This window comes from Cydia splendana, chromosome 25 (assembly GCF_910591565.1).
Source record: "Cydia splendana chromosome 25, ilCydSple1.2, whole genome shotgun sequence".
NCBI classification, from domain to species: Eukaryota; Metazoa; Arthropoda; class Insecta; order Lepidoptera; family Tortricidae; genus Cydia; species Cydia splendana.
This window is the reverse complement of record NC_085984.1, coordinates 6,669,850-6,693,928: the sequence shown is the minus strand read 5'-3', so window position 1 is coordinate 6,693,928 and position 24,079 is coordinate 6,669,850. Positions and strand designations below refer to the sequence as shown.

The 24,079-nt window shown below is 41.2% G+C and overlaps 3 protein-coding genes across 3 annotated transcripts in view; 2 read left to right on the top strand and 1 right to left on the bottom strand.

The window, feature by feature from the left end:
- Positions 1–2,750: 2,750 nt before the first annotated feature.
- LOC134802655 (uncharacterized) lies at positions 2,751–12,132 on the bottom strand. Its single transcript, XM_063775290.1, has 4 exons — positions 12,069–12,132; positions 11,428–11,724; positions 8,341–8,952; positions 2,751–3,153 (listed from the first exon to the last, which is right to left on the bottom strand). Exons 1-4 carry the CDS (start codon positions 12,114–12,116, stop codon positions 2,785–2,787), a joined length of 1,326 nt encoding a protein of 441 aa, XP_063631360.1. The 5' UTR covers positions 12,117–12,132; the 3' UTR covers positions 2,751–2,784.
- Positions 12,133–12,366: 234 nt separating this feature from the next.
- Positions 12,367–13,546, top strand: LOC134802961 (chorion class CA protein ERA.1-like). Its single transcript, XM_063775697.1, has 2 exons — positions 12,367–12,497; positions 13,247–13,546. Exons 1-2 carry the CDS (start codon positions 12,447–12,449, stop codon positions 13,493–13,495), a joined length of 300 nt encoding a protein of 99 aa, XP_063631767.1. The 5' UTR covers positions 12,367–12,446; the 3' UTR covers positions 13,496–13,546.
- Positions 13,547–17,801: 4,255 nt separating this feature from the next.
- LOC134802653 (uncharacterized) overlaps positions 17,802–24,079 on the top strand; it is a 16,471-nt gene continuing 10,193 nt past the window's right edge. The window contains exons 1-2 of the mRNA XM_063775289.1: positions 17,802–17,888; positions 19,161–19,323. Coding sequence (XP_063631359.1) covers positions 17,838–17,888; positions 19,161–19,323 — 214 coding nt within the window. The 5' untranslated portion in view covers positions 17,802–17,837. The remainder of the gene's footprint in view (positions 17,889–19,160; positions 19,324–24,079) is intronic.

Sequence of the window (24,079 nt, the reverse complement as noted above, 5' to 3'; positions counted from 1 at the left end):
ATATTAACTTATGAAAGCAAAAATGTAAAAGATCGTATATGATTCATAATTCTAACATATTTGCTGTGACTTATTTTTCAATGGTGATTTTTAATAAAAAGACATGTCAAGATCGCTTACCTTCTTTCTAATGCTAAAAAAAACGAACTATAGCAAATATGATTTTCACTTTGCCTGCTTCGTGAAAGTCGCCTTCTTTCACTTATCTAGTTCAGGTGGGTATCTGGATTTTCGTATTTATCATTTGCTTTTTAATAAATATGTAAAATTAATGACCCAATTTTATATCAAGTACCTACTTAAAGAATAAATATCTTTTTTTCAACGCATTTTTTTGGAATTTCCTGTTATTTCGTAAATTCTTTCATCTTTGCCATGATGAGAAACGTCATCAAAATCTACTACCTACTTGTACAAAAAATATCATATTAATCATATTAAAACCGGGTCTATCGCGAATTTATTTGTTACTTACCTTTATTTCCGACGTTTCGACACAGGTTTCTCTGGTCGTGGTCGCGGCTAACTGATGTCCCAGCAAAATGTCAAAACAGAGATTTGTGTGAGTAAAGTAGGTAAGTACCCGACGAAGGTCTATGAAAAAGTTTGGGGTAGACATCACAATTTCAAACCACCCACTGCACATATGTTAATTATTGTCAATAGTCCGACACGCAACACTCACAACTCACAACAACCACGCACTCATCCGAAGATAGATTGGCTTTAACTTCAAAAACAAGGAAATAAAGTTAAAAATATAAATTCGCGATAGACTTATAAATATGATTTATTAAGTGTTCAAAACGCGAAAGTTTTAATGTTATAAAAATCATGTTCGTGAAATTACGAATAATTTTCCAAAATAGGTACTACTTACATCAATGTTTGATAATATATTATTTACCCGCTACTGATTTTTACTGATCGTCAAACCACCCTACTAAAGTTCAAACCAAAGATTCAATACGTAATTAAATATTATTAATATGCTAGGGTAATTCACCAGTAACTGGCCACCGGCCAATAACTGGCCACCCTAAACTAAAAATGAATTGTATTCACCTAAAAACAGAATTCATTTTAGTATAAGGTTTCAATAACAGGCCAGCCTTCAATAACTATACCCACCTTATACTAAAATGAATTCTGTTTATAGATGAACAGAGTTCATTTTTCGTTTAGGGTGGCCAGTTATTAAGAATTACCCTATTTCGGTTTTGTCTGAGTTTTTCCTTCCGTTTATGAAAATATTTTGTCTTAAAACTCCAGAATAATAGTTACTCATACGCTTAGATAAAGGAAGATACGTATTCAAATTAGTTTTGGACCATAGTTTTGTGATTTTAGACTACAGATCTTTAAGACATATGTAATTTTACCCACAACCGCTAAGCGGACATAATTTGTAACAAAAAAGATATACAATAAATATGTTTCTTCTTCTTCTTCTAGACTACAGTTTGGTGGTTTCAGAGTCAGAACAAGAAAAGTTTGCATAGATTTTGACAGCACACGCAGCAGTGCAAGTGTTATTTAGGGTAACATTCCATTACTGACCGCAGCTGCACTACTAGTACGAACGCGTCTGTGTTACTGTCAATTTCCATAGTAAAATGAATAGTAGTGCTGCTGTCGTTGGAAATGGACTGTCACCTTTACCTATATACGTCATAATTTAATAGAAGTTTGACGTTTACAATAACACCTGCATTGGGTGTGTTGTCAAAATATCTGCAGTCTTTTTTGGTCTAACTCTACCTATGTTACTATGCTGCACAACTCGCTGTCTCCCGGGCGCTCATTCTCACAGCCTAAAGGATGACTCACGCTAGACCGGGCCGTGCCCAGGCCGAGGCTTCCTACACTTCGTTTTCAATGATGAGTGATCATTGCTTAGCTTAGACTGACTTTGACTTTGTAATGCTTTCTATAGAAAACGAAGTATCGGACCCGTCGGCCCGGACCCGGACCGTTCTAGCTCGACCATTTTTTTTCTACAATCATTACGGATACTAGAGCCAAATTTCTGGTTGCGACTTTCATCGGCACAAAGGCCTACTGGGAATTCGGGGTGACTCAAAATACATTGACAATAAAAATAGTTATTTTTCTTTCAGCAAATCGTCTTTCAAAACATTCCCCTTTGGATTTACACAAATTAATAAATGTGACATTATCGGTCAAAAGATACACTATCGTGTCGGTTGTAGATAAGAGCGATTTCGAATGATACCCTTATCACAGTAATGCTTCATTAGTGACCCACAGTAAGTTACCTTAAGGGGCCCACAGATTACCAGTTCGCTGGACGATATCAGGTTGTCAGTTGTTCGGAACTGTCACCTTTTACGATTAACTGACGGCTGATATCGTCCGGCGAACTGGTAATCTGTGGGCCCCTTTATGAAAACGTCACAAATGTTTAAAAAGCTTCACCAGTGGGGCGACACCGATCCTTTCGGGCCAGTGTTGGCCGAAAGTTAATGCGAATTGAAAATGTTGGCCATTAACCATTATAAATTGAACCTTAAACCGTAACGGACGATTACGGTTTAAGGTTCAATTTATAATGGTTAATCGCCTACATTTTCAATTCGCATTAACTTTCGGCCAACACTGTTTCGGGCATTCTCAGCTCCGAGCTCCGTTCGGCTCAGCATTGCTACGAGCAATTATTAGTGCATCGCGCATCGCGCGCGCCTGTGGCTTCACGCAATTTCAATAAAATATACTAAAAACCGTTGCCAAAGAAATCTTTATTAAAAAAAAAACTATTTAAATTCAGCGGTATCTGCATCCACACTGGGCAAGGTTAGCCAGAGTCAAGCCATTCTTCGAGGCCGCATTGCTTCCGCTCGGGTTTCCATTCTCCTGAACAATCACAATGTTGCCGTCTCCACATCCGTAGGCAACAGTTCCGCAGCCAGAGGTTCCCAGGTTGCCTTCTAAAGCGACAGCGCTCAGGAAAGGCATGGAGCCAGTCACGTCCAGAGAACCTTCCATGGACAGTTCGGAGAGGAGAGACAGTCCGTTGCTGGAGAGAGGTCCGGAGCAGGTGACGGTTACGGGCCCGCCGGTGGAGTAGGTGGCGGTCTTGGAGAAACCGTCATATTCTCCGCAGGAGCATCCGCACTTTTGGGCGGAGATGGACTAGAATAGAGAAAGATTATTAACAACAACAACATACAACAACAACACATAACAACAACAACAACATTTGGTACGTGAGTTCTGAAAGGGATGCGAGAAACCGAAATGAAATCCCGCAGGTCGGCCAACGCAACGCAACATCCAACCGCTCCCACGGACTGTAGGTTTTTTGTATATTCGACACGGAATTTTCACATTATTTTCATGCTATTCGACTTTATTATACTGGCAATACTGCAACACAAGACCATTCGAAAGTTTACATCTAGGCTCAAGAGACTATATTTATGAAAATCAAATTGCATTTAAAAAACCAAAACGTTAACAGAAATGTTTTCAATGGTATTGCGGATTAGGTAATTATATTTTGATAAGAAAATTGTTACAAAGTAATATTTTAATAATTACCTGCAATATAGCAGCTTGGAGACACAGAACAAGACCGATTTTTCCGAGCATTTTAAATTAATTTCAGCTACAACTAAAAGCTGACTAATATTTAAATATTTACACCCATTTATATGTAGTTTGAGTTGCTCAAATATTATCGCAATATAATTACAAATGCGACTGAGGCAAGCGAATGCGATAATATTTTCCAAACGGTATTTGTTTCGTCATGTATAAAGTGTTCAAAATAAATAGATATAATACAATTATTGACATTATTTCTTTGCTAATGGTCGACTGAATAACATGGTATGATGAGTGCTACGCATGAATATTAATAGGTACCTTTTAGTGCTAGGGGTCATCCATTAATTACGTCACACGAATTTCTAGGTTTTTTGACCCCTCCCCCCCCCCCTTGTCACATTTGGTCACATTTGGCAAACCCCTCCCCCCTAGTGTGACGTCACATTTTTTCTACGAAATCGCCAAATCGAATTAAGTAAGTACCTAAGTATTATTAATATTTTATCAAAATATTTTTGACGATATAAATATTAGTAATTTTATAACCCAAAACTGCTTAGGAAAGAAAATAAAAAGAATAAAAACGATTATCGTTTTAAAAACTAGTTATTTAAATGTACAGCGAATAAAATAATAAAAAAAAAAAATTCGGTTACTGATGAAGTTAAAGTGACGTCACAAAGTTTGTGTCTCCCCCCTCCCCCATGTCACAATATGTCACATTTTCTTGACCCCCTCCCACCCCCTAAACGTGTGACGTAATTAATGGATGACCCCCTACCTACTACTACATTTTTGTCATAAAGTGAGTTTAGATTTCGTATGAGTAATTAATAATTATTATTTATTCGTATATCGAATTTTAAGTAGGTAAGTAAATATGACGATAAGCATAAACACAGGCAACCGTGTCATCAGAACGTTAATGTATATGAAGCAGAAATGCTTAATTGTTTATGTACTTGAAGCAGGGTAAAAATAATGATCCAGATATTATTTTTTACAAAAATACAGAGACACAAAATACAAAATACAGACACAGGTGAGATACAGATACAAAAATTAGTCAGGCAACAAAGGCACATAGATACACACGTTACAGACTAACATACACCTAACAAATGTGATAAAAAAAATATTTTACAGAAAAAAAAATCGCCTAAAATAGCTTAAATATTTGTGTCGGAGTCTAGTCAAAGGTCCCACTTTGTCACTTACAATAAGGACGAGATTTGCTTGTACCTTTATACGAATAACCTACCAAAGCGTCCTTATGGCAAGCGACAAAGGGACTTTTTGCTTGGAAACGACCTTTTTCTACTTTGTGATTGTGACGTACACATTATAAATCAAGTATGGAAATAGAATATCAAGGTTAAATTGATAAGATTATTTCATTATGTCAAGTTCATTACAACTCGATTTATCTCTCGTACGTGTCTAACGTGGGTTTGCATTTCACTCACATCGAGAAAGACTGACTGACTAAAGTAAATTGCTAGCAATGCAAACAGATTACTATAAGTACCTGATCTTTAAGAAGGGGCTGACCTAAAATTGTAGCTTTTACATTGATTTTTTTTTTACGTTTTAATCAAGGGTATATGGCGTGAATATTTTACACGGATACTAGTAACTGGCCACCGGGCAATAACTGGCCAACCTAAACTAAAAATGAATTCTATTCACCTATAAACATAATTCATTTTACTACCTATAAGGTTTCAATAACTGGCCAGCCTTCAATAACCTGCCACCTTATAAAGAATTCATTTTTAGTTTAGGGTGGCCAGTTACTAGCAGGTGGCCAGTTACTAGCAGGTGGCCAGTTACTGGCGAATTACCCTATAGTTCTTTTTTTAGCATTAGAAAACAGGCAAACAATATTGACGTGTCTTTTTATTGAAAAATAAGTCACGGCCAATATGTAATAGTTATGAATCATATACTTAAGGTTATTTAAATTTTTTTGCTTTCATAAGTAATAGTTACTAATTTTTACAAAGCGTTTTTCAATTAAAAGACACGTCAAGATCGCAAAGTCTTATTCTAATGCTAAAAAAACGAACTATAGACTAGCGGACAAAACTGATGTTTTTGTTTGACACTGACATATCTAATGCATAGCGCATTTAGCCGTAATACTCGTATTTGATGTATTTTAAAATTCGAATCGTGGAGTACGTAGGTATATTTGCAACGGTAGGCTCCAACCAAAATCTTAAAAGTAGCGATGCCACGAATAATCGGCAACTATTCGGTATTCGGCCGCTTTGCCGAATATTCGGTATTCGGTCGAATGTTGCCTACTGAATAGTAGGCGAATGGCCGAATACCGAATATCTGTTGAACCTACCTAAAAAGAAAAATTACACAATTAAAAAAACCAAAAACGAGGTTATATTTAATATTTAAAATGTAGGTATTCTTGGAAAATTGTTAAATACGAAGAACATTTTTTGAGCATTTGTTGATTACAAAATATTTTATTTTTATCATGGTTCTGATTTGATTGACTCCAACTACATTAATTAATTATGTTTAACAAAAATATATCTTAGCAAACGTTGTGCTTTGTTGGCGAACAGTTTACATAATCATTGTGACTCAAAATGTTCGCATGTCATGCCGAATATTAAGTCGCCGAATATTCGGCGCTTCGGCCGAGAGATGGGTCGAATATTCGGTATTCGGCCAAAACCACTATTCGGGGCATCCCTAGTTAAAAGGTCAAAGTTGTCCCGATAGAAAAAAATCAAGAAAATTTGACAAATTGAAATTTATTTTTAGTTGCATATACCTACTCGTAGTTACCTTATATACCATAGCAGTATATTTTTGACGCGATAACGTCTTATAAATCTATGAACACCGGTAGCATGCACGAAAAAGTCTCACGTTGTGGACAAATCTCCATGGTAACGTTGTGGACGGATCTCCATGGTAACGTTACGTAATGTAATGGTAATGGTGAATAGAATCAGGCGTTACTTTGCGGAAATCCATACTAATTAAAACCAAAATATTACTTTGCTAATCCGCGAAAAGATAACGTGCTAGTCAATCAGTGCTAACCCGTTATACTTACTTGCGTATTTTTACATGCAATTAATATTCCCACCCTCCCACCGCAAAAATAAATACGCAAATAAATATAACAAACCACCACCAAAAGAATAAACCTCGACACGTGTTTCGCCTCTCTACGAGGCATCCTCAGGAGTTGTTGACGGTCTGACGCCCGGCAACGGAATGACCTGTCTAGAATGGTCGGCCATATTTATACCTTGACCACTCCCCCTACCGTGCAAGTGTGAGTGAGATGGAAAAATTCGTAATAACGGCGATGACGCAACATTCAATTGTTCGTTAAGAATCATGCCCCTATTGTTGTACCTAATTATTTCCAGTTGTTCCAGAACACCCAAACGCAATCCCTTTTCGCAAACATGTAAAATATCAAAAGAATGATTCTCAGATAAAGTGTGACCTGTATCTAATAAGTGCTTTGCAAAATTGGACTTCTCTGGATGGTTATGTCTATATGACGCAACATGCTCTTTATACCTAGTAGTGAAACTACGGCCCGTTTGCCCCACATACACTTTATTGCAATCGTCACAGGTAAGCTTATAAACTCCAGACTTTTTCCCATTCTCGATCTTATCTTTGCCATTGCAAAGCTTCGAGTGCAAAGTATTATTTGTCTTAAAGGCCACAGGAATGTCGTTAGACTTCAAAATTTTGTAAATTGCATCAGACAACTTGCCAACATAAGTTATGCTCGCTTTATATTTCTTAATCGGTTCAGAGGATTGTGCCGCATACAACAAATAAATAGTATAAATAAATAGTATGGAATAGTATGGTCAACGATATGATAACTTATGTTGGCAAGTTGTCTGATGCAATTTACAAAATTTTGAAGTCTAACGACATTCCTGTGGCCTTTAAGACAAATAATACTTTGCACTCGAAGCTTTGCAATGGCAAAGATAAGATCGAGAATGGGAAAAAGTCTGGAGTTTATAAGCTTACCTGTGACGATTGCAATAAAGTGTATGTGGGGCAAACGGGCCGTAGTTTCACTACTAGGTATAAAGAGCATGTTGCGTCATATAGACATAACCATCCAGAGAAGTCCAATTTTGCAAAGCACTTATTAGATACAGGTCACACTTTATCTGAGAATCATTCTTTTGATATTTTACATGTTTGCGAAAAGGGATTGCGTTTGGGTGTTCTGGAACAACTGGAAATAATTAGGTACAACAATAGGGGCATGATTCTTAACGAACAATTGAATGTTGCGTCATCGCCGTTATTACGAATTTTTCCATCTCACTCACACTTGCACGGTAGGGGGAGTGGTCAAGGTATAAATATGGCCGACCATTCTAGACAGGTCATTGGTTGGAGAGCCACTGGTACCTCGCACGGACGCACCTCACCAGCACCAGCTTATCCGGACAACGATTTTCTACGAAAATTGAAGCCGGAACGCGCCCGGCCCCGCCGGAGGAGAAGCCTAGCTGCACCCAGAACCCACTCACCGATGGTCGCCCTGCTCAACAGGACCGACTGGCGGTGACGCGTCGCGCAGGTCCCGCATACATGGACAAGAAGCCACCGATGTCCCCCCCCGTCCCTTCGGGGCGGGTGGGTAGACAAGAAAACGGATTTTACAATCCACCCGCAGCCACAACAGTAAAACTCGCGACCCCCCCGGTCCCCTCGGATAGGGTGGGTAGTTTGAAACGCGAGTTTTACAAAGTACCCGTCGACACCAGGATTCCCGAACCCGCCCGCGGCCCCACAAAGCCGTGGCACTTCGACTTCGACGGACTCATCGAAGCCCTTGGACGCCCCCACGCACCGACCCCCCTCCCGCGGGTAGCCCCAGACCGACTTTCCCCTCGCGGGCACCTCGATCGTGACCGATCCAGGGTCGCCGGCCGGGAGAGAGTCGGTCATATACCTCCGCACATGGAGGTATATCCCCCGGCGCTCGCCCCTGGGATAGTGGAGCCGTCCCTGGAAGAAACCAAACCACAGCGCCACCTGGACGAGCGCCCGACCACTCTTCGACCTTCGGCAGTTGAGGAGGGACCGGAGCGCAGCCCGTCTGACTGCGAAGAGGATGATGATGATGATGACGACAACAACATCCCGCCGCCCAAGGACCAGCAACTCCGTGCCAGCCCCGGAGTCGCCCCGCAGCCCCACAAAGGCCCTTCTAAGGGCCCCCACCACCACAACAACGACGCCGGACACACAGAGGCCCCCAAGCTGGGAACCTCTGTACCAGCACCCCCGGTTCCCGCGCCAGCACCTGCTCTCGCGGACACCGGCCCCACCCACGCAACCGTCGCAGCTCCACAGCTGCGCCCGAACAAGACGACCGAGCGCGCCGCACACTCGCGTCTCTGCCACCCACTGGGCATCGCGCCGCTCCACGCACGCCCCCCGGACAACCGCCGTCAGCGCCAGCGCCCCCAGGGCGCGGGTGCCAGAAGGAGAAGAAGAAGATGCCACTCAGCGGGCACTGCGCCGCTCCACGCACGCCCTCCGGACAGCCGCCGACAGCGCCAGCTCCCCCCCTGGGACACCGGCGCAAGAAGCAGAAGGAGTCAGCCCACAGCAGCTACGAGGCCCCACAGCCACAAAGCCGCTGAAAGGCTATAAAGAAGAAACTAAAGCCATGACAGGCCATCACGGCTAGCCATGGCGCAGAAAGCCACAGCCCTTAGAATAAGGGCACTGAAAAGACCCGCCCGTAGTTACGGGCGGCGATTTGAAACCGCCAAAAATCCCCAAAAGGGATGGGAAGGCATCTCATGCCTCCCTTCGGGAGGCATGAAAGAAGCACACGACAGGTCATTCCGTTGCCGGGCGTCAGACCGTCAACAACTCCTGAGGATGCCTCGTAGAGAGGCGAAACACGTGTCGAGGTTTATTCTTTTGGTGGTGGTTTGTTATATTTATTTGCGTATTTATTTTTGCGGTGGGAGGGTGGGAATATTAATTGCATGTAAAAATACGCAAGTAAGTATAACGGGTTAGCACTGATTGACTAGCACGTTATCTTTTCGCGGATTAGCAAAGTAATATTTTGGTTTTAATTTGTAATGGTAATGTTTTCTTATGACGTTATCACGCAAAATTATCGTCCGTAAACCGACTTTATAGACAACCAAATTTTTTTCAGTTTGTCTTCTTCTTTATTCTATCCTCCGGGGTCTGAAATACAAAAAAATTAAACAACATGGACGTTATCGAAAGTCGTACCGATGTCATTACCGCTATCGTTAAAGTAAGTATAAAAACCCGCCGCGTCTGTCTGTCTGTCTCTATGATCGGTCAAAATCTACAGAACGGATTTCCATGCGGTTTTCAACTATCAATAGAGTGATTCTTACAACTTATCTGCTTTGCCTTAAGGTTGACTGGTAGAGAATGCCTTATGGCATTAAGTTCGCCTTTTGTACAGTGTGTTTTCTTATGCGCAATAAAGATTAAATAAATAAATAAATAAATTCTTGAGGAAGGTTTAGGTGTAACATTTGTTAAGGTTCTGCCCGTGCAAAGCCGGGCGGGTCACTAGTGCAATAGTAAAATTGCATTTATTTTTTAATGTCACCTATGGCTGTGATGAAGCAAAGTAATATTTAATTTATATAAAAAAAAGCGGCGAAGTGCGGTTCGGACTCGCCCATGAAGGGTTCCGTAGCAGCAAGTAACATAACAAAAATTACGGTTTACGATTTATGACGTAATAAAAAAAACTACTTACTAGATCTCGTCCAAACCAGTTTTCGGTGGAAGTTTGCATGGTAATAATGTACATCATATATTTTTTTTACTTTTATCATTCTCTTATTTTGGAAGTTACAGGGGGGGGCACACACACACATTTTACCACTTTGGAAGTGTCTCTTGCGCAAACTATTAAGTTTAGAAAAAAATGATATTAGAAACCTCAATATCATTTTTGAATACCTATCCATAGATACCCCACACGTATGGGTATGATGAAAAATAAATGAGTTTCAGTTCTAAGTATGGGGAACCCCCAAAATTTATTGTTTTTTTTTCTATTTTTGTGTGAAAATCTTAATGCGGTTTACAGAATACATCTACTTACCAAGTTTCAACAGTATAGTTCTTATAGTTTCGGAAAAAAGTGGCTGTGATATACGGACGGACAGACAGACAGACAGACATGACGAATCCATAAGGGTTCCGTTTTTTGCCATTTGGCTACGGAACCCTAAAAGTATTGTCAGTAACGATAAAATAAAATATTGTACTTTAAATTATCAAATGGCGTAAACTGATACTTGCTGGCGCGTGCTTAATGGATAATGTTTTATTAAGCGTTTATTTTGAAACGATCGCATATTCTACAGGTGACGTTCGGATGGCAACTGCAGTTTCATTACAGTTGCGAAATTACTGCTACGGTATTGACGCTGTATTTGTCAACTTGCTTGATAAAATGAGTGACGTTCGCCGCCGCAGTACTGCTGTGATTAGTGATTATGACGCTCAAGTCACTCATTTTGTCAAGCAAAATGACAGATACAGCGGCGGCAACAACGGCGCAGCAATAATGCGGCTGCAGTTGACATCCGAATGTCACCTAAGGGTAGTCAGTATAGGCGTTAATGAACAAATAAGTACCTACAGTCGACGTCAAAGATATGTTTACACTTTTGCACCTTACTCCTTTGTAATAAGGCGAAAAATGTAAACATAATCTTTGACGTCGAGTGTACATTATCCATGCAGAGGAGAGAGAAAACATTAGTGGATATAAAATCGTTTTTTATTTCAATATAAGCAATAGAGTTTTTAGCGTCTGCCGCATCCGCATCCGCTGGAGCCGCCGATCTGCTGCGTGATGGCGACGCTGTCCCCGCAGCCGTAGCACACCGGCGCCGAGCCGCTGGTGTCGAACTGGCCCTCGAACGCCACCGCGCTCAGGTACGGCAGCGCGCCGGACAGGTCCAGGTCGCCGGACAGGCCCAGCTCCGTGGCCACGGCGATGCCGGCCGGAGTAATGGGGCCGATAGCCTGAATGTTCAGGGCGCCGCCGCTGCTGGGGATGCTGATCGATTGGCAGCTGCATCCGTAGTTCTGTCCGGCGATACTCTAAAACCAACATGAGCAATTATGTACAGCATTTAGAATTATACGTACACCTCATTCTGATCATAATGTAAACAAATTAGACCTTTGGGAAAGTTTTTCAACTTTTTTACACTTATTTTCCTGAGTGACCTTGACAAAAGCTTAGTTGCCCTTTGATTATTTCGTCTTAGCCAAGTACGTCAGATCTTAATTAGGTAAACAAATTTTTTCCATCATATTTTTATATTTAATCTCAAACGGCTAGAACTTTACCTTTACAAAGAAAGCTTCTTTCGTTAGAATCCAGAAATTTAAAATTACTAAATACTTACGTGGATTAGATTTCAATCGAAACGTATACATACCTGTATTAAGAAGGCGAAAGCGCAGATGACGGCTACTTTGAAAACCATTTTTGCTAGTCCTAAGTCTGTTCACAAACCAAGAATGAATAATTAGGTTAAAGATTCCCTATTTTATACTAAAACGTTATCCTTCTTGCCTCACTAAGAAAACAATTAAATAAATTACTAAATTATATTTTATCGCAAATATTTAAGCAACGATATTTTGACACTGAATAATATTAAGTATACTAGTGTTTAGTAAGAGAGCAAGTCAGTACAGCGTTATCGCTGACCTAATTTCTTCATTTCGAATTCAATGTCAGTATAAATGGGCCTTCAATTTACAGGGACATCATTCTAAGTTCTTTGTTAAAGAATATTAGTATTCTTTGTAAAATGTCTCGCTTCGTAGTCCTCGCTATCTTCATCCAGGCCTGCCTGCTCCAGGTAAACACATCTATTAATTTAAATTACCTTATATTTAAACCTTAAGAATTATTAATACAAATTTCGTTAGCATTATGTTTGGTCTATACATATTTTATTCTGATTGTCATTGTTTTAAATATCCCTAGGTACCTAAGGTTTCTTATTGTGGGTGTTAAATATTCTAGCAAATATATAAATAAAAAATAAAATACTAGTACCTACTTCTCGCGGTTCGTCCAAAAGATAGATCAATTCAATTTGTTGCACTTAGGTACCTACTTAGTCGGCAATACTCGTAAGTAGATCGGAAACCGACTGCTAGGTCTTTGTAGGGAACTGTATCTGTGGTAAGCCGTATTAGGTAATCTTTCATTTGATACCAAACTCGACCATACTTTCTTGCAAACAAGATGACCCCTCACAAATAGCTTGGCTTCCTAGGCTCTTGTAGCTCCATAACCCCTTAACCGAGCCTGCTCATAATATTATGAATAAAATATAATGCCCTCAAAAATGCGTTTCCCCAATTTCATTTAAATTAGAACAAATTCACTAAAAGTATTGCGTAACAAACTCTGATAGTCCAGCTAAAAAAACATCCAAATGCCGGGACGTGCCCCTAGCCAACCGTGTACCAAGTTGAATGTAAGAACTTCGTTTCATTTAGCTCGCTGGTTGTATAAAATCCGGAACGTAGATTATTTCCGTAGGATTCATTGACGTGCACATATTTTTATTTGTTTTAATTTTATTTGTTGCTTCCACAGATGGTTCTGAGCCAGTCATGCGGTTGTAACCAGTACTCATACGGTTTGTCCGGACTGAGCTCACAGAGCTGCGGCTCGTACGGCGGCACCGGCACCGGACAGGTGGGCGTGTCCGGCGACATCGACGCATGCGGCAACACGTGCGTGACCGGCTCCGTGCCCGTGCTCGGCTCCGTGGACTTCGGTGGCTGCGTGGGCGCCTGCGGCTCCGTTTCCATCTGCGGACAGTGCGGATGTGGATGCCAATGATTTGCTAACTTCGCTCAGTAAATATAAATAAAAGAAAGATTTGTTAAATATGATTTTTATTTCATTTTCGCCTAAAGGTATAAGTAACTACCTAGGTATATGTTTTAATTTCATTTCAATTCAAAGAAAATTACCTTCTTATATTTGTAAATTATTTAAAGTAAAATAATATTGTAGAGACTTTATTGGGACCAACAATTTATTATTTAATTTTATTAATACACAGTATAGCGTGGTATAGCTTAAATAACTCGAAACAGATACCTGCAAAACTGTATTTAAAGTTTGCATTTACTACTTATTCTATGCACAATACACATGCAATAATAATTTAGCTTATTTTATTAATCAAATGTATTATTTACCGATGAGTACTTATTAGTTACTCATACTCATACTCATTAATTTATATTGGGAAGTTGATTCGGAAAATAATGTAGATAGTCTACATTCTTTTCCGAATTTCTAGATCTCAAAAAAACTATGAATGTAAAATTAATTGTTTTGTTTTATTATAACATTTTTATGAAGATACGTATAAGCTTTTACAGCTGTTATGTATCATAAGGGCCAGGGTAGGGTTATCGAAGGAAGGAAAAAAAACATAGACTTATTAATTGCACAGTTTATTATTTTAATACATTTTAGGCAAAGACACAAATTTAGCCTCGTTAGACCAATATTTGTCTAACATCATTTGCAGCCGCACCCGCACTTACCCCGGATGGACACGGATCCGGTCGCCGGCGCCTTGCCACTGAACACCACCGAGCCGAGCACCGGCACGGATCCGGCGACGGACGTGCTTCCGTACGCGCCAATCTCGCCCTCAGCGCGCACCACTCCGGTACCCGCGCCACCGTACGACGCGCCGTAGCCGCTGCTGATGCTAGATGCACCCACGCTGATGCTAGGCGCACTCAAGCTGATGCTAGGCGCACTGTAGCTGACGCTAGGTGCACTGTACTCATATGCACTAACGCTGCAGCTGGGCGCACTAACACTGTAGTTCTCGATGACTTTTTCGACGCCGCCGATGTAACCGGAGGGCGCGTAAGAGATTTGACTGCAACCACACGCGAGCCCGCAGAGAGCAGTCTGGCAAACAATTTTTTATCATTATTATTTTATTTTATTTTTCATAGTTTTAAAACCCATGGTTCTAAAGAAAAACGATGTAATATGAATATTGACACTTAAAAATTTTCAATAAAAAAAAACATTTTTTTTAAGACCCATCCAACGACACACCATAAAGAACTTTCTATTCTATTCTATTCTATTCCAAGATTGAAGTTTCGATTGACGTTTACTTTACTATCAGTCGGCGTTTACGTTACTATCAGTAAAGTAAACGCCAATCGAAACTTCAATAATGTATGGAAATTGTCACTTGATTTTTCGTACTCGTAGCATCTGTCATCTCAATACAATTTTTTTCGTACATAAACGTCCTCATTTTCCTCTCCGGATAATAACATTATTTAAAATATTTTGACACAATTTGTTGTATATCAACCGCAGCTATGCCCCTACGTTTGATTTTTTACGAATTTTAAATAATTATATGATTTAGGAGCATTTAAAAATTTGTATGAAATCTGTTTTTCGCTCCTAATTTTTACCATATAGTCAAAAAATCGAAAAAAGTGAAACGTAGGGGCATAGCTATGGTTAATAATGTTAATATACATTAAACCATGTAAAAATATTTACCATAATGTCAATATCCAGAGAGGAAAATGGAAACTACGTTTGTAGAGAAACGGCCGTGCCCTTTCCTTTTAACTGAGACCCACTACGCAAAAAACTGGGAGGGATTCGCACAAACCAGGGCGCGCTGAGGGCCTACCGCGAACCAAGTTCGACGTGCTGCCTCTCTGTCGCACTTGTAAATTCGTACGTAAGTGTGACAGGGAGGCAACTCGTATCGGAGGCTAACTAAGACCCACTTTGGGTCGCTAATTCAACGGAGTAAACAAGTAGAAAAGATAAAGTCGCGGGAAACCGTTGGTTGAGGGAAGCGAATGACCGTTCATTGTGGAGATCCTTGGGGGAGGCATTTGTCCAGCAGTGGACGTCTTTCGGCTGAGATGATGATGATGAAGTCTTCTTCTTTTTCGTCCTTCCCTCATGACTGAGGATCGTGACCTACAACTATGTCCCTCCAATTATCGCGAACAAGGGCTATGTGGGCTGCCCTCTGCATGGAACCACATGCTTGTCTGATAATGGAATCCGACCATCTTGCAGGGGCTCTTCCTCTAGCACGCTTGCCTTCAACATGCCCCAGTATGATGTCAGTTTGCCGTGAAATACATGACCGTTACGTTGCTATCCGAGTGTTTTAATCCTAATTAAATCCCAAATACAATAGGACTGACGTTTACCTTTGACATTTGACGTGCCCCTCCCCCGCAAAAATCGGCAGACTGTTTTGTACAGAAAATGACATACAAGGCTTCTCCAGTTACTAAATGCTCTAAGATATTCGTTAACACCTAACACTAATGTAGGTATGTACCTACACTACCTATTTGTTTCTCAACTTAGCATTTTTATACGGTAGTTTTGTCATACAGACTATGTAATGTTTGTCTGTTTGTCTTTTCGCAGTTTTGTTGTACAGTCAGCATTAATAGTAGAATTGATGATGATTCACTCTTTATAGATAGTAAAACTATAATATCGGTGTCAATTTCAATATTTATTTAAACATTCAGTGTACAACGTTTAGTATTTACATCCACAACCAAGGTAAGAAGAACCATAAGAGCTAGCACCGATATTCCCTCCAACGAAGGAGCGAGAGCCAGCAATGCCTCCGATTTGTTCCGTGATGCCGACGGAGTCTCCACAGCCGTACGCCACCGGCACGGCGCCGCTGGCGTCAAAACTGCCCTCGAACGCCACCGCGCTCAGGTACGGCAGCTCGCCGGAGAGCACCACGTCTCCGGCCAGGCTCAGGTCAGTGGCGATCGCGATGCCGGAGGGCGAGATCGGCCCGATGCTGGAAACAGCCAGGGAGCCTCCATAATTGGGTACATCGATGGATACACAGTTGCTCGAAATGCTGGTCGGTCGAACAGCAATCGGATTATAACTTATCTTCTTAATTTCTTCGACTTCTTTGACGATTACTTTACCGGAGTTGCAGCTAGGTTTAGGAAGGTAACAGCCAGCCAGGGACTGAAAATAAAGACATATTATCATTTATCAGACATGTGAGTCGTACAGAAGGACCAAAAACGACAAATCAAAACATTTGTTCTTGTGGTTTCTTAGCCGAAATATGCCAATGAAGCATGACGTGCTAGACTGTGCCGGGTCCGGGCCGGAGCTTCCTTCTATGGAAAGCACCCCGTAATCACCGATCAGCCGTCATAGGAAATGTCATGTCGGATCGGTCGGCCCGGGCCCGGCCCGGTCTAGCGTGAGTCATCCTTAAATGCTAAAAATTCAATTTCATTGACGATCACTTTATCGGAGCTGCAGCGAGGTGGTTTAGAATATCAATACGGGCTAACTAGAGATTGAAATAATAATGAAATAATGAAAGAATAAATGAATGAAATTAAAATAGAAAATTTTAAATCTTCTGCCCACAATTTCTTCTGCATAGGATGATGATGAATTGATGATCGATAACAAAATATCCTGTCCTTACCCGGGCCTCAAACTATGTCCTTTTCAAATTTTATCTTAATCTGTTTAGCGATTCAAGCGTTAAACGGAAACAGACAGGCATTGACACACACACACACAGATAGAGAGGCACAGTTACTTTCTTTACAATGCCCGTCAGAGGGTAACTTTTGACCACATGAAGAGCACATATATAGATGGTTCTAATAAAAAATATAAAAACGTAAATGACCAGCTAAAGCTAACCATGCAATAATTAAACCTGTACCGAAGTCCAAAGCTATCATCCAGGGCCAATGAAAGCCTACTTTACTGTATTTGCTAATCAAGGCGCAAAAACATACCTGTTGAACCAAACAAGCGACCACGCAGAGTAATGCTGCCTTGAATGCCATTTTGCTGCTTTCAACTTTGACAGATCCGTTAATGATTTATTCTACTACGACCACCAGCTTTTATTCAACATTATTATCAAATTTATAAATCTAGGTCAAATATTGAAACAAATATGACAAAGAAGTAACTTTTGACGCATCGTCACGCATTTCCTATCGCCTTTCTTCGGCAGAGAAAGAACTCCACAGGTGTGTTATCACTGGCCTAATTTCCAAATTTTGTGTATGATAAAGTTAGTATAAAAGCAGTAGAAATTTTGGTTAAGTCATCATTTCTTTTAAGTAAGAAAAATATCACAAACATGTCTCGCTTTGCTTTCCTCGCATTGTGTGTCCAGGCTGGCCTGATCCAGGTAACGATTAGCTTATTTTATATTTTTGTCTACTTACTTTATCATCACCACACCACAGCCTCGAACGTGACATCATACTGGGGCATGTTGAAGGCAAGCGTGCTAGAGGAAGAGCCCCTGCAAGATGGTCGGATTCCATTATCAGACAAGCATGTGGTTCCATGCAGAGGGCAGCCCACATAGCCCTTGTTCGCGATAATTGGAGGGACATAGTTGTAGGTCACGATCCTCAGTCATGAGGGAAGGACGAAAAAGAAGAAGACTTCATCATCATCATCTCAGCCGAAAGACGTCCACTGCTGGACAAATGCCTCCCCCAAGGATCTCCACAATGAACGGTCATTCGCTTCCCTCAACCAACGGTTTCCCGCGACTTTATCTTTTCTACTTGTTTACTCCGTTGAATTAGCGACCCAAAGTGGGTCTTAGTTAGCCTCCGATACGAGTTGCCTCCCTGTCACACTTACGTACGAATTTACAAGTGCGACAGAGAGGCAGCACGTCGAACGTGGTTCGCGGTAGGCCCTCAGCGCGCCCTGGTTTGTGCGAATCCCTCCCAGTTTTTTGCGTAGTGGGTCTCAGTTAAAAGGAAAGGGCACGGCCGTTTCTCTACAAACGTAGTTTCCATTTTCCTCTCTGGATATTGACATTATGGTAAATATTTTTACATGGTTTAATGTATATTAACATTATTAACCATAGCTATGCCCCTACGTTTCACTTTTTTCGATTTTTTGACTATATGGTAAAAATTAGGAGCGAAAAACAGATTTCATACAAATTTTTAAATGCTCCTAAATCATATAATTATTTAAAATTCGTAAAAAATCAAACGTAGGGGCATAGCTGCGGTTGATATACAACAAATTGTGTCAAAATATTTTAAATAATGTTATTATCCGGAGAGGAAAATGAGGACGTTTATGTACGAAAAAAATTGTATTGAGATGACAGATGCTACGAGTACGAAAAATCAAGTGACAATTTCCATACATTATTGAAGTTTCGATTGGCGTTTACTTTACTGATAGTAACGTAAACGCCGACTGATAGTAAAGTAAACGTCAATCGAAACTTCAATCTTGGAATAGAATAGAATAGAATAGAAAGTTCTTTATGGTGTGTCGTTGGATGGGTCTTAAAAAAAATGTTTTTTTTTATTGAAAATTTTTAAGTGTCAATATTCATATTACATCGTTTTTCTTTAGAACCATGGGTTTTAAAACTATGAAAAATAAAATAAAATAATAATGATAAAAAATTGTTTGCCAGACTGCTCTCTGCGGGCTCGCGTGTGGTTGCAGTCAAATCTCTTACGCGCCCTCCGGTTACATCGGCGGCGTCGAAAAAGTCATCGAGAACTACAGTGTTAGTGCGCCCAGCTGCAGCGTTAGTGCATATGAGTACAGTGCACCTAGCGTCAGCTACAGTGCGCCTAGCATCAGCTTGAGTGCGCCTAGCATCAGCGTGGGTGCATCTAGCATCAGCAGCGGCTACGGCGCGTCGTACGGTGGCGCGGGTACCGGAGTGGTGCGCGCTGAGGGCGAGATTGGCGCGTACGGAAGCACGTCCGTCGCCGGATCCGTGCCGGTGCTCGGCTCGGTGGTGTTCAGTGGCAAGGCGCCGGCGACCGGATCCGTGTCCATCCGGGGTAAGTGCGGGTGCGGCTGCAAATGATGTTAGACAAATATTGGTCTAACGAGGCTAAATTTGTGTCTTTGCCTAAAATGTATTAAAATAATAAACTGTGCAATTAATAAGTCTATGTTTTTTTTCCTTCCTTCGATAACCCTACCCTGGCCCTTATGATACATAACAGCTGTAAAAGCTTATACGTATCTTCATAAAAATGTTATAATAAAACAAAACAATTAATTTTACATTCATAGTTTTTTTGAGATCTAGAAATTCGGAAAAGAATGTAGACTATCTACATTATTTTCCGAATCAACTTCCCAATATAAATTAATGAGTATGAGTATGAGTAACTAATAAGTACTCATCGGTAAATAATACATTTGATTAATAAAATAAGCTAAATTATTATTGCATGTGTATTGTGCATAGAATAAGTAGTAAATGCAAACTTTAAATACAGTTTTGCAGGTATCTGTTTCGAGTTATTTAAGCTATACCACGCTATACTGTGTATTAATAAAATTAAATAATAAATTGTTGGTCCCAATAAAGTCTCTACAATATTATTTTACTTTAAATAATTTACAAATATAAGAAGGTAATTTTCTTTGAATTGAAATGAAATTAAAACATATACCTAGGTAGTTACTTATACCTTTAGGCGAAAATGAAATAAAAATCATATTTAACAAATCTTTCTTTTATTTATATTTACTGAGCGAAGTTAGCAAATCATTGGCATCCACATCCGCACTGTCCGCAGATGGAAACGGAGCCGCAGGCGCCCACGCAGCCACCGAAGTCCACGGAGCCGAGCACGGGCACGGAGCCGGTCACGCACGTGTTGCCGCATGCGTCGATGTCGCCGGACACGCCCACCTGTCCGGTGCCGGTGCCGCCGTACGAGCCGCAGCTCTGTGAGCTCAGTCCGGACAAACCGTATGAGTACTGGTTACAACCGCATGACTGGCTCAGAACCATCTGTGGAAGCAACAAATAAAATTAAAACAAATAAAAATATGTGCACGTCAATGAATCCTACGGAAATAATCTACGTTCCGGATTTTATACAACCAGCGAGCTAAATGAAACGAAGTTCTTACATTCAACTTGGTACACGGTTGGCTAGGGGCACGTCCCGGCATTTGGATGTTTTTTTAGCTGGACTATCAGAGTTTGTTACGCAATACTTTTAGTGAATTTGTTCTAATTTAAATGAAATTGGGGAAACGCATTTTTTAGGCAGCGTGGCTCCGTTGAATCGTCTGGTCCCAACCCCAACACGCAATGTCTCTCCCATAGAATAACAACATCTATTCTGATGAGTTAAAGTGTATGAAACATCCATTGTTTTCCACGATGTCGGGGTTAGTCTCAGAGTAAAAGTTCAGGCTTAAGGACAACTAGACCGGGCCAAACACTAGACCGGGCCGGGGCCGGGCCGGAGCTTCCGGCGCTTCGTTTTCTATGGAAAGCACCACGTAATCACCAATCAGCCGTCATAGAAATTGACATGTCGGACGCGTCGGCCCGGGCACGGCCCGGTCTAGCGTACGTGAGTCATAACTTGGCTACTCAGTGATGAATGATGATAGATTGATCCCAGAATTCCCAGAAGAGCGTGGCACGACCATTATCGAGAACTGGCGCAGGCGAGTAGGTACTTGTAGTACGGCACTTCGCGGTCCACAAGGTCATATTATTAAGACAGATTAACGACTTGGAATCGGTCGTCAAGTATGCAAAATGTTTACTATATGCCGACGACTTGAAACTTATATATGATGTTAAGAGTAGCGGAGACTGTGCCTCTTTGCAAGACGATATTACTTCGGTGGTCAACTGGAGTATTGCAAACAAGCTTCTTTTTAACACAGCGAAGTGTTGTGTATGTACTTTCAGTCGTTCCTCCACTCCTCTACATGCTCAGTACACACTGGGGACCGAGACTATTGATAGAGTTTTCTCTGTCAAAGATCTTGGAGTGGTTTTTGATGGGCGCCTCACTTTTCATGAGCATATGCAGACCCTCGCCAAAGGATGTTTTCGTAAACTAGGCTTCGTGAATCGCAATGTCAAGGATTTCCGTGACACTGGGGCCATTGCGATGGTTTTCAACGTCTTAGTGAGGAGCAAGCTTGAGGCCTCATCTATTATTTGGAACCCGTACGAGTCTTTTTACGCCCTACTTCTAGAGAAAATCCAAAAGGCCTTTCTGAGATTTATGTACAAAAAAAGATATGGGTACTACCCTTTTTTGTACCCAACAAAATTCTTACTAGGCTGCCTTGGATATAATTCTCTAGAGGTAAGGCGTAACAACATCTTACTGACTACTGTTTGTCGCATCTATTCCTCCATGTATTCATATCTCCTGAAGTCTTCACCAGTCTGTCAAAGACGAAGACTGCCGTGATGCCTTACAGTTGAGAAACCCAACGGGTGGCAGGCTAAATAATAATGGTATTTAATGATATTTCCATATTTACCGTCGCTTAGTATTACCTACTTCTTCAACCAGAACGTCACTTTTGATATTGACAGATCATATCCTTAACTAATCCAGACCTATACTCTGTATCTTTAGGTATTTAAATAAAAGTAAACAAGATCTACCCTCAAATGGCTCCTGAGGGTCATGGTCAAATGGGTTCCCCTCTTCTGGCATAATGTTGTTTGTCAGAAATACACTTCGCATAACATGTATCGCAGAAACACTTTTAGTCGAATGATAATTTTGCATAACTATTACTTAGCATTACTATTACTGCGCATATAAGACATTTTGCAGGATATTATTTAACAGAAGATTACTTTCGCCGACTTTCGTTTAGCATAATTTTATGTACCATAATCATCCTGCAGCATACTCTTATTATGGCATAGTGATATTTTCTGCTATTAGCAGAAAAGTGGGTTAAGTAAGAACCGCGACCCCAACAAAATTGAACCTGTGCCAGAAAATAAAGTTATATTAGGTTGTAACTGCGGCCTCCTATAAAAACTAACGGCTGCCGGAAAAGTAGGTTAAGTCACACTCTGGTGCTGATGTCAGGAGTGCGTTGAGCAGCGATAACGCGCGGAGGAGTGGCGAGTTTCTGTGCGATACTGTGCGCGCCGCCGGCACGGCCAACAGTGGACGCGTTCGCGGCCTCAAACAGACTCGAGGAATATCCGGGACATACTTACAACCTCACGACTCGAGCTATCAGTTCCGGGCAGTCCGAGTCACCGCGCAGTATGCGACAAACAGTAGTCAGTAAGATGTTGTTACGCCTTACCTCTAGAGAATTATATCCAAGGCAGCCTAGTAAGAATTTTGTTGGGTACAAAAAAGGGTAGTACCCATATCTTTTTTTGTACATAAATCTCAGAAAGGCCTTTTGGATTTTCTCTAGAAGTAGGGCGTAAAAAGACTCGTACGGGTTCCAAATAATAGATGAGGCCTCAAGCTTGCTCCTCACTAAGACGTTGAAAACCATCGCAATGGCCCCAGTGTCACGGAAATCCTTGACATTGCGATTCACGAAGCCTAGTTTACGAAAACATCCTTTGGCGAGGGTCTGCATATGCTCATGAAAAGTGAGGCGCCCATCAAAAACCACTCCAAGATCTTTGACAGAGAAAACTCTATCAATAGTCTCGGTCCCCAGTGTGTACTGAGCATGTAGAGGAGTGGAGGAACGACTGAAAGTACATACACAACACTTCGCTGTGTTAAAAAGAAGCTTGTTTGCAATACTCCAGTTGACCACCGAAGTAATATCGTCTTGCAAAGAGGCACAGTCTCCGCTACTCTTAACATCATATATAAGTTTCAAGTCGTCGGCATATAGTAAACATTTTGCATACTTGACGACCGATTCCAAGTCGTTAATCTGTCTTAATAATATGACCTTGTGGACCGCGAAGTGCCGTACTACAAGTACCTACTCGCCTGCGCCAGTTCTCGATAATGGTCGTGCCACGCTCTTCTGGGAATTCTGGGATCAATCTATCATCATTCATCACTGAGTAGCCAAGTTATGACTCACGTACGCTAGACCGGGCCGTGCCCGGGCCGACGCGTCCGACATGTCAATTTCTATGACGGCTGATTGGTGATTACGTGGTGCTTTCCATAGAAAACGAAGCGCCGGAAGCTCCGGCCCGGCCCCGGCCCGGTCTAGTGTTTGGCCCGGTCTAGTTGTCCTTAAGCCTGAACTTTTACTCTGAGACTAACCCCGACATCGTGGAAAACAATGGATGTTTCATACACTTTAACTCATCAGAATAGATGTTGTTATTCTATGGGAGAGACATTGCGTGTTGGGGTTGGGACCAGACGATTCAACGGAGCCACGCTGCCTAAATAGTGTTCATGTTTAGTGTTTAAGTTTATAAAATGCATAAGTACCTATTTATATTGTCTGTAACGTACTTCGAGCAACACCGGCTTCCGACACATCGGAAGGGAGGGGCCCAAGCGATATCTCACCGTACAAATCTTTCTGCCATTTTTCGCGGGGGGAAAGGTGCACACAGTCGCACTTCTCACACACTTACATACAAAA

Excerpts from the sequence above, each read along its gene's own strand:
- LOC134802655 (XM_063775290.1), bottom strand. The coding sequence starts at position 12,116 with ATGGTTTTCAAAGTAGCCGTCATCTGCGCTTTCGCCTTCTTAATACAG. Across the intron at positions 11,725-12,068 it reads CTTTCGCCTTCTTAATACAG|AGTATCGCCGGACAGAACTA; the intron begins GTATGTATACGT and ends TGTTGGTTTTAG. Across the intron at positions 3,154-8,340 it reads CTGGTGTCGACGGGTACTTT|TCCATCTCCGCCCAAAAGTG; the intron begins GTAAAACTCGCG and ends TCTCTATTCTAG.
- LOC134802961 (XM_063775697.1), top strand. The coding sequence starts at position 12,447 with ATGTCTCGCTTCGTAGTCCTCGCTATCTTCATCCAGGCCTGCCTGCTC. Across the intron at positions 12,498-13,246 it reads TCCAGGCCTGCCTGCTCCAG|ATGGTTCTGAGCCAGTCATG; the intron begins GTAAACACATCT and ends TTGCTTCCACAG.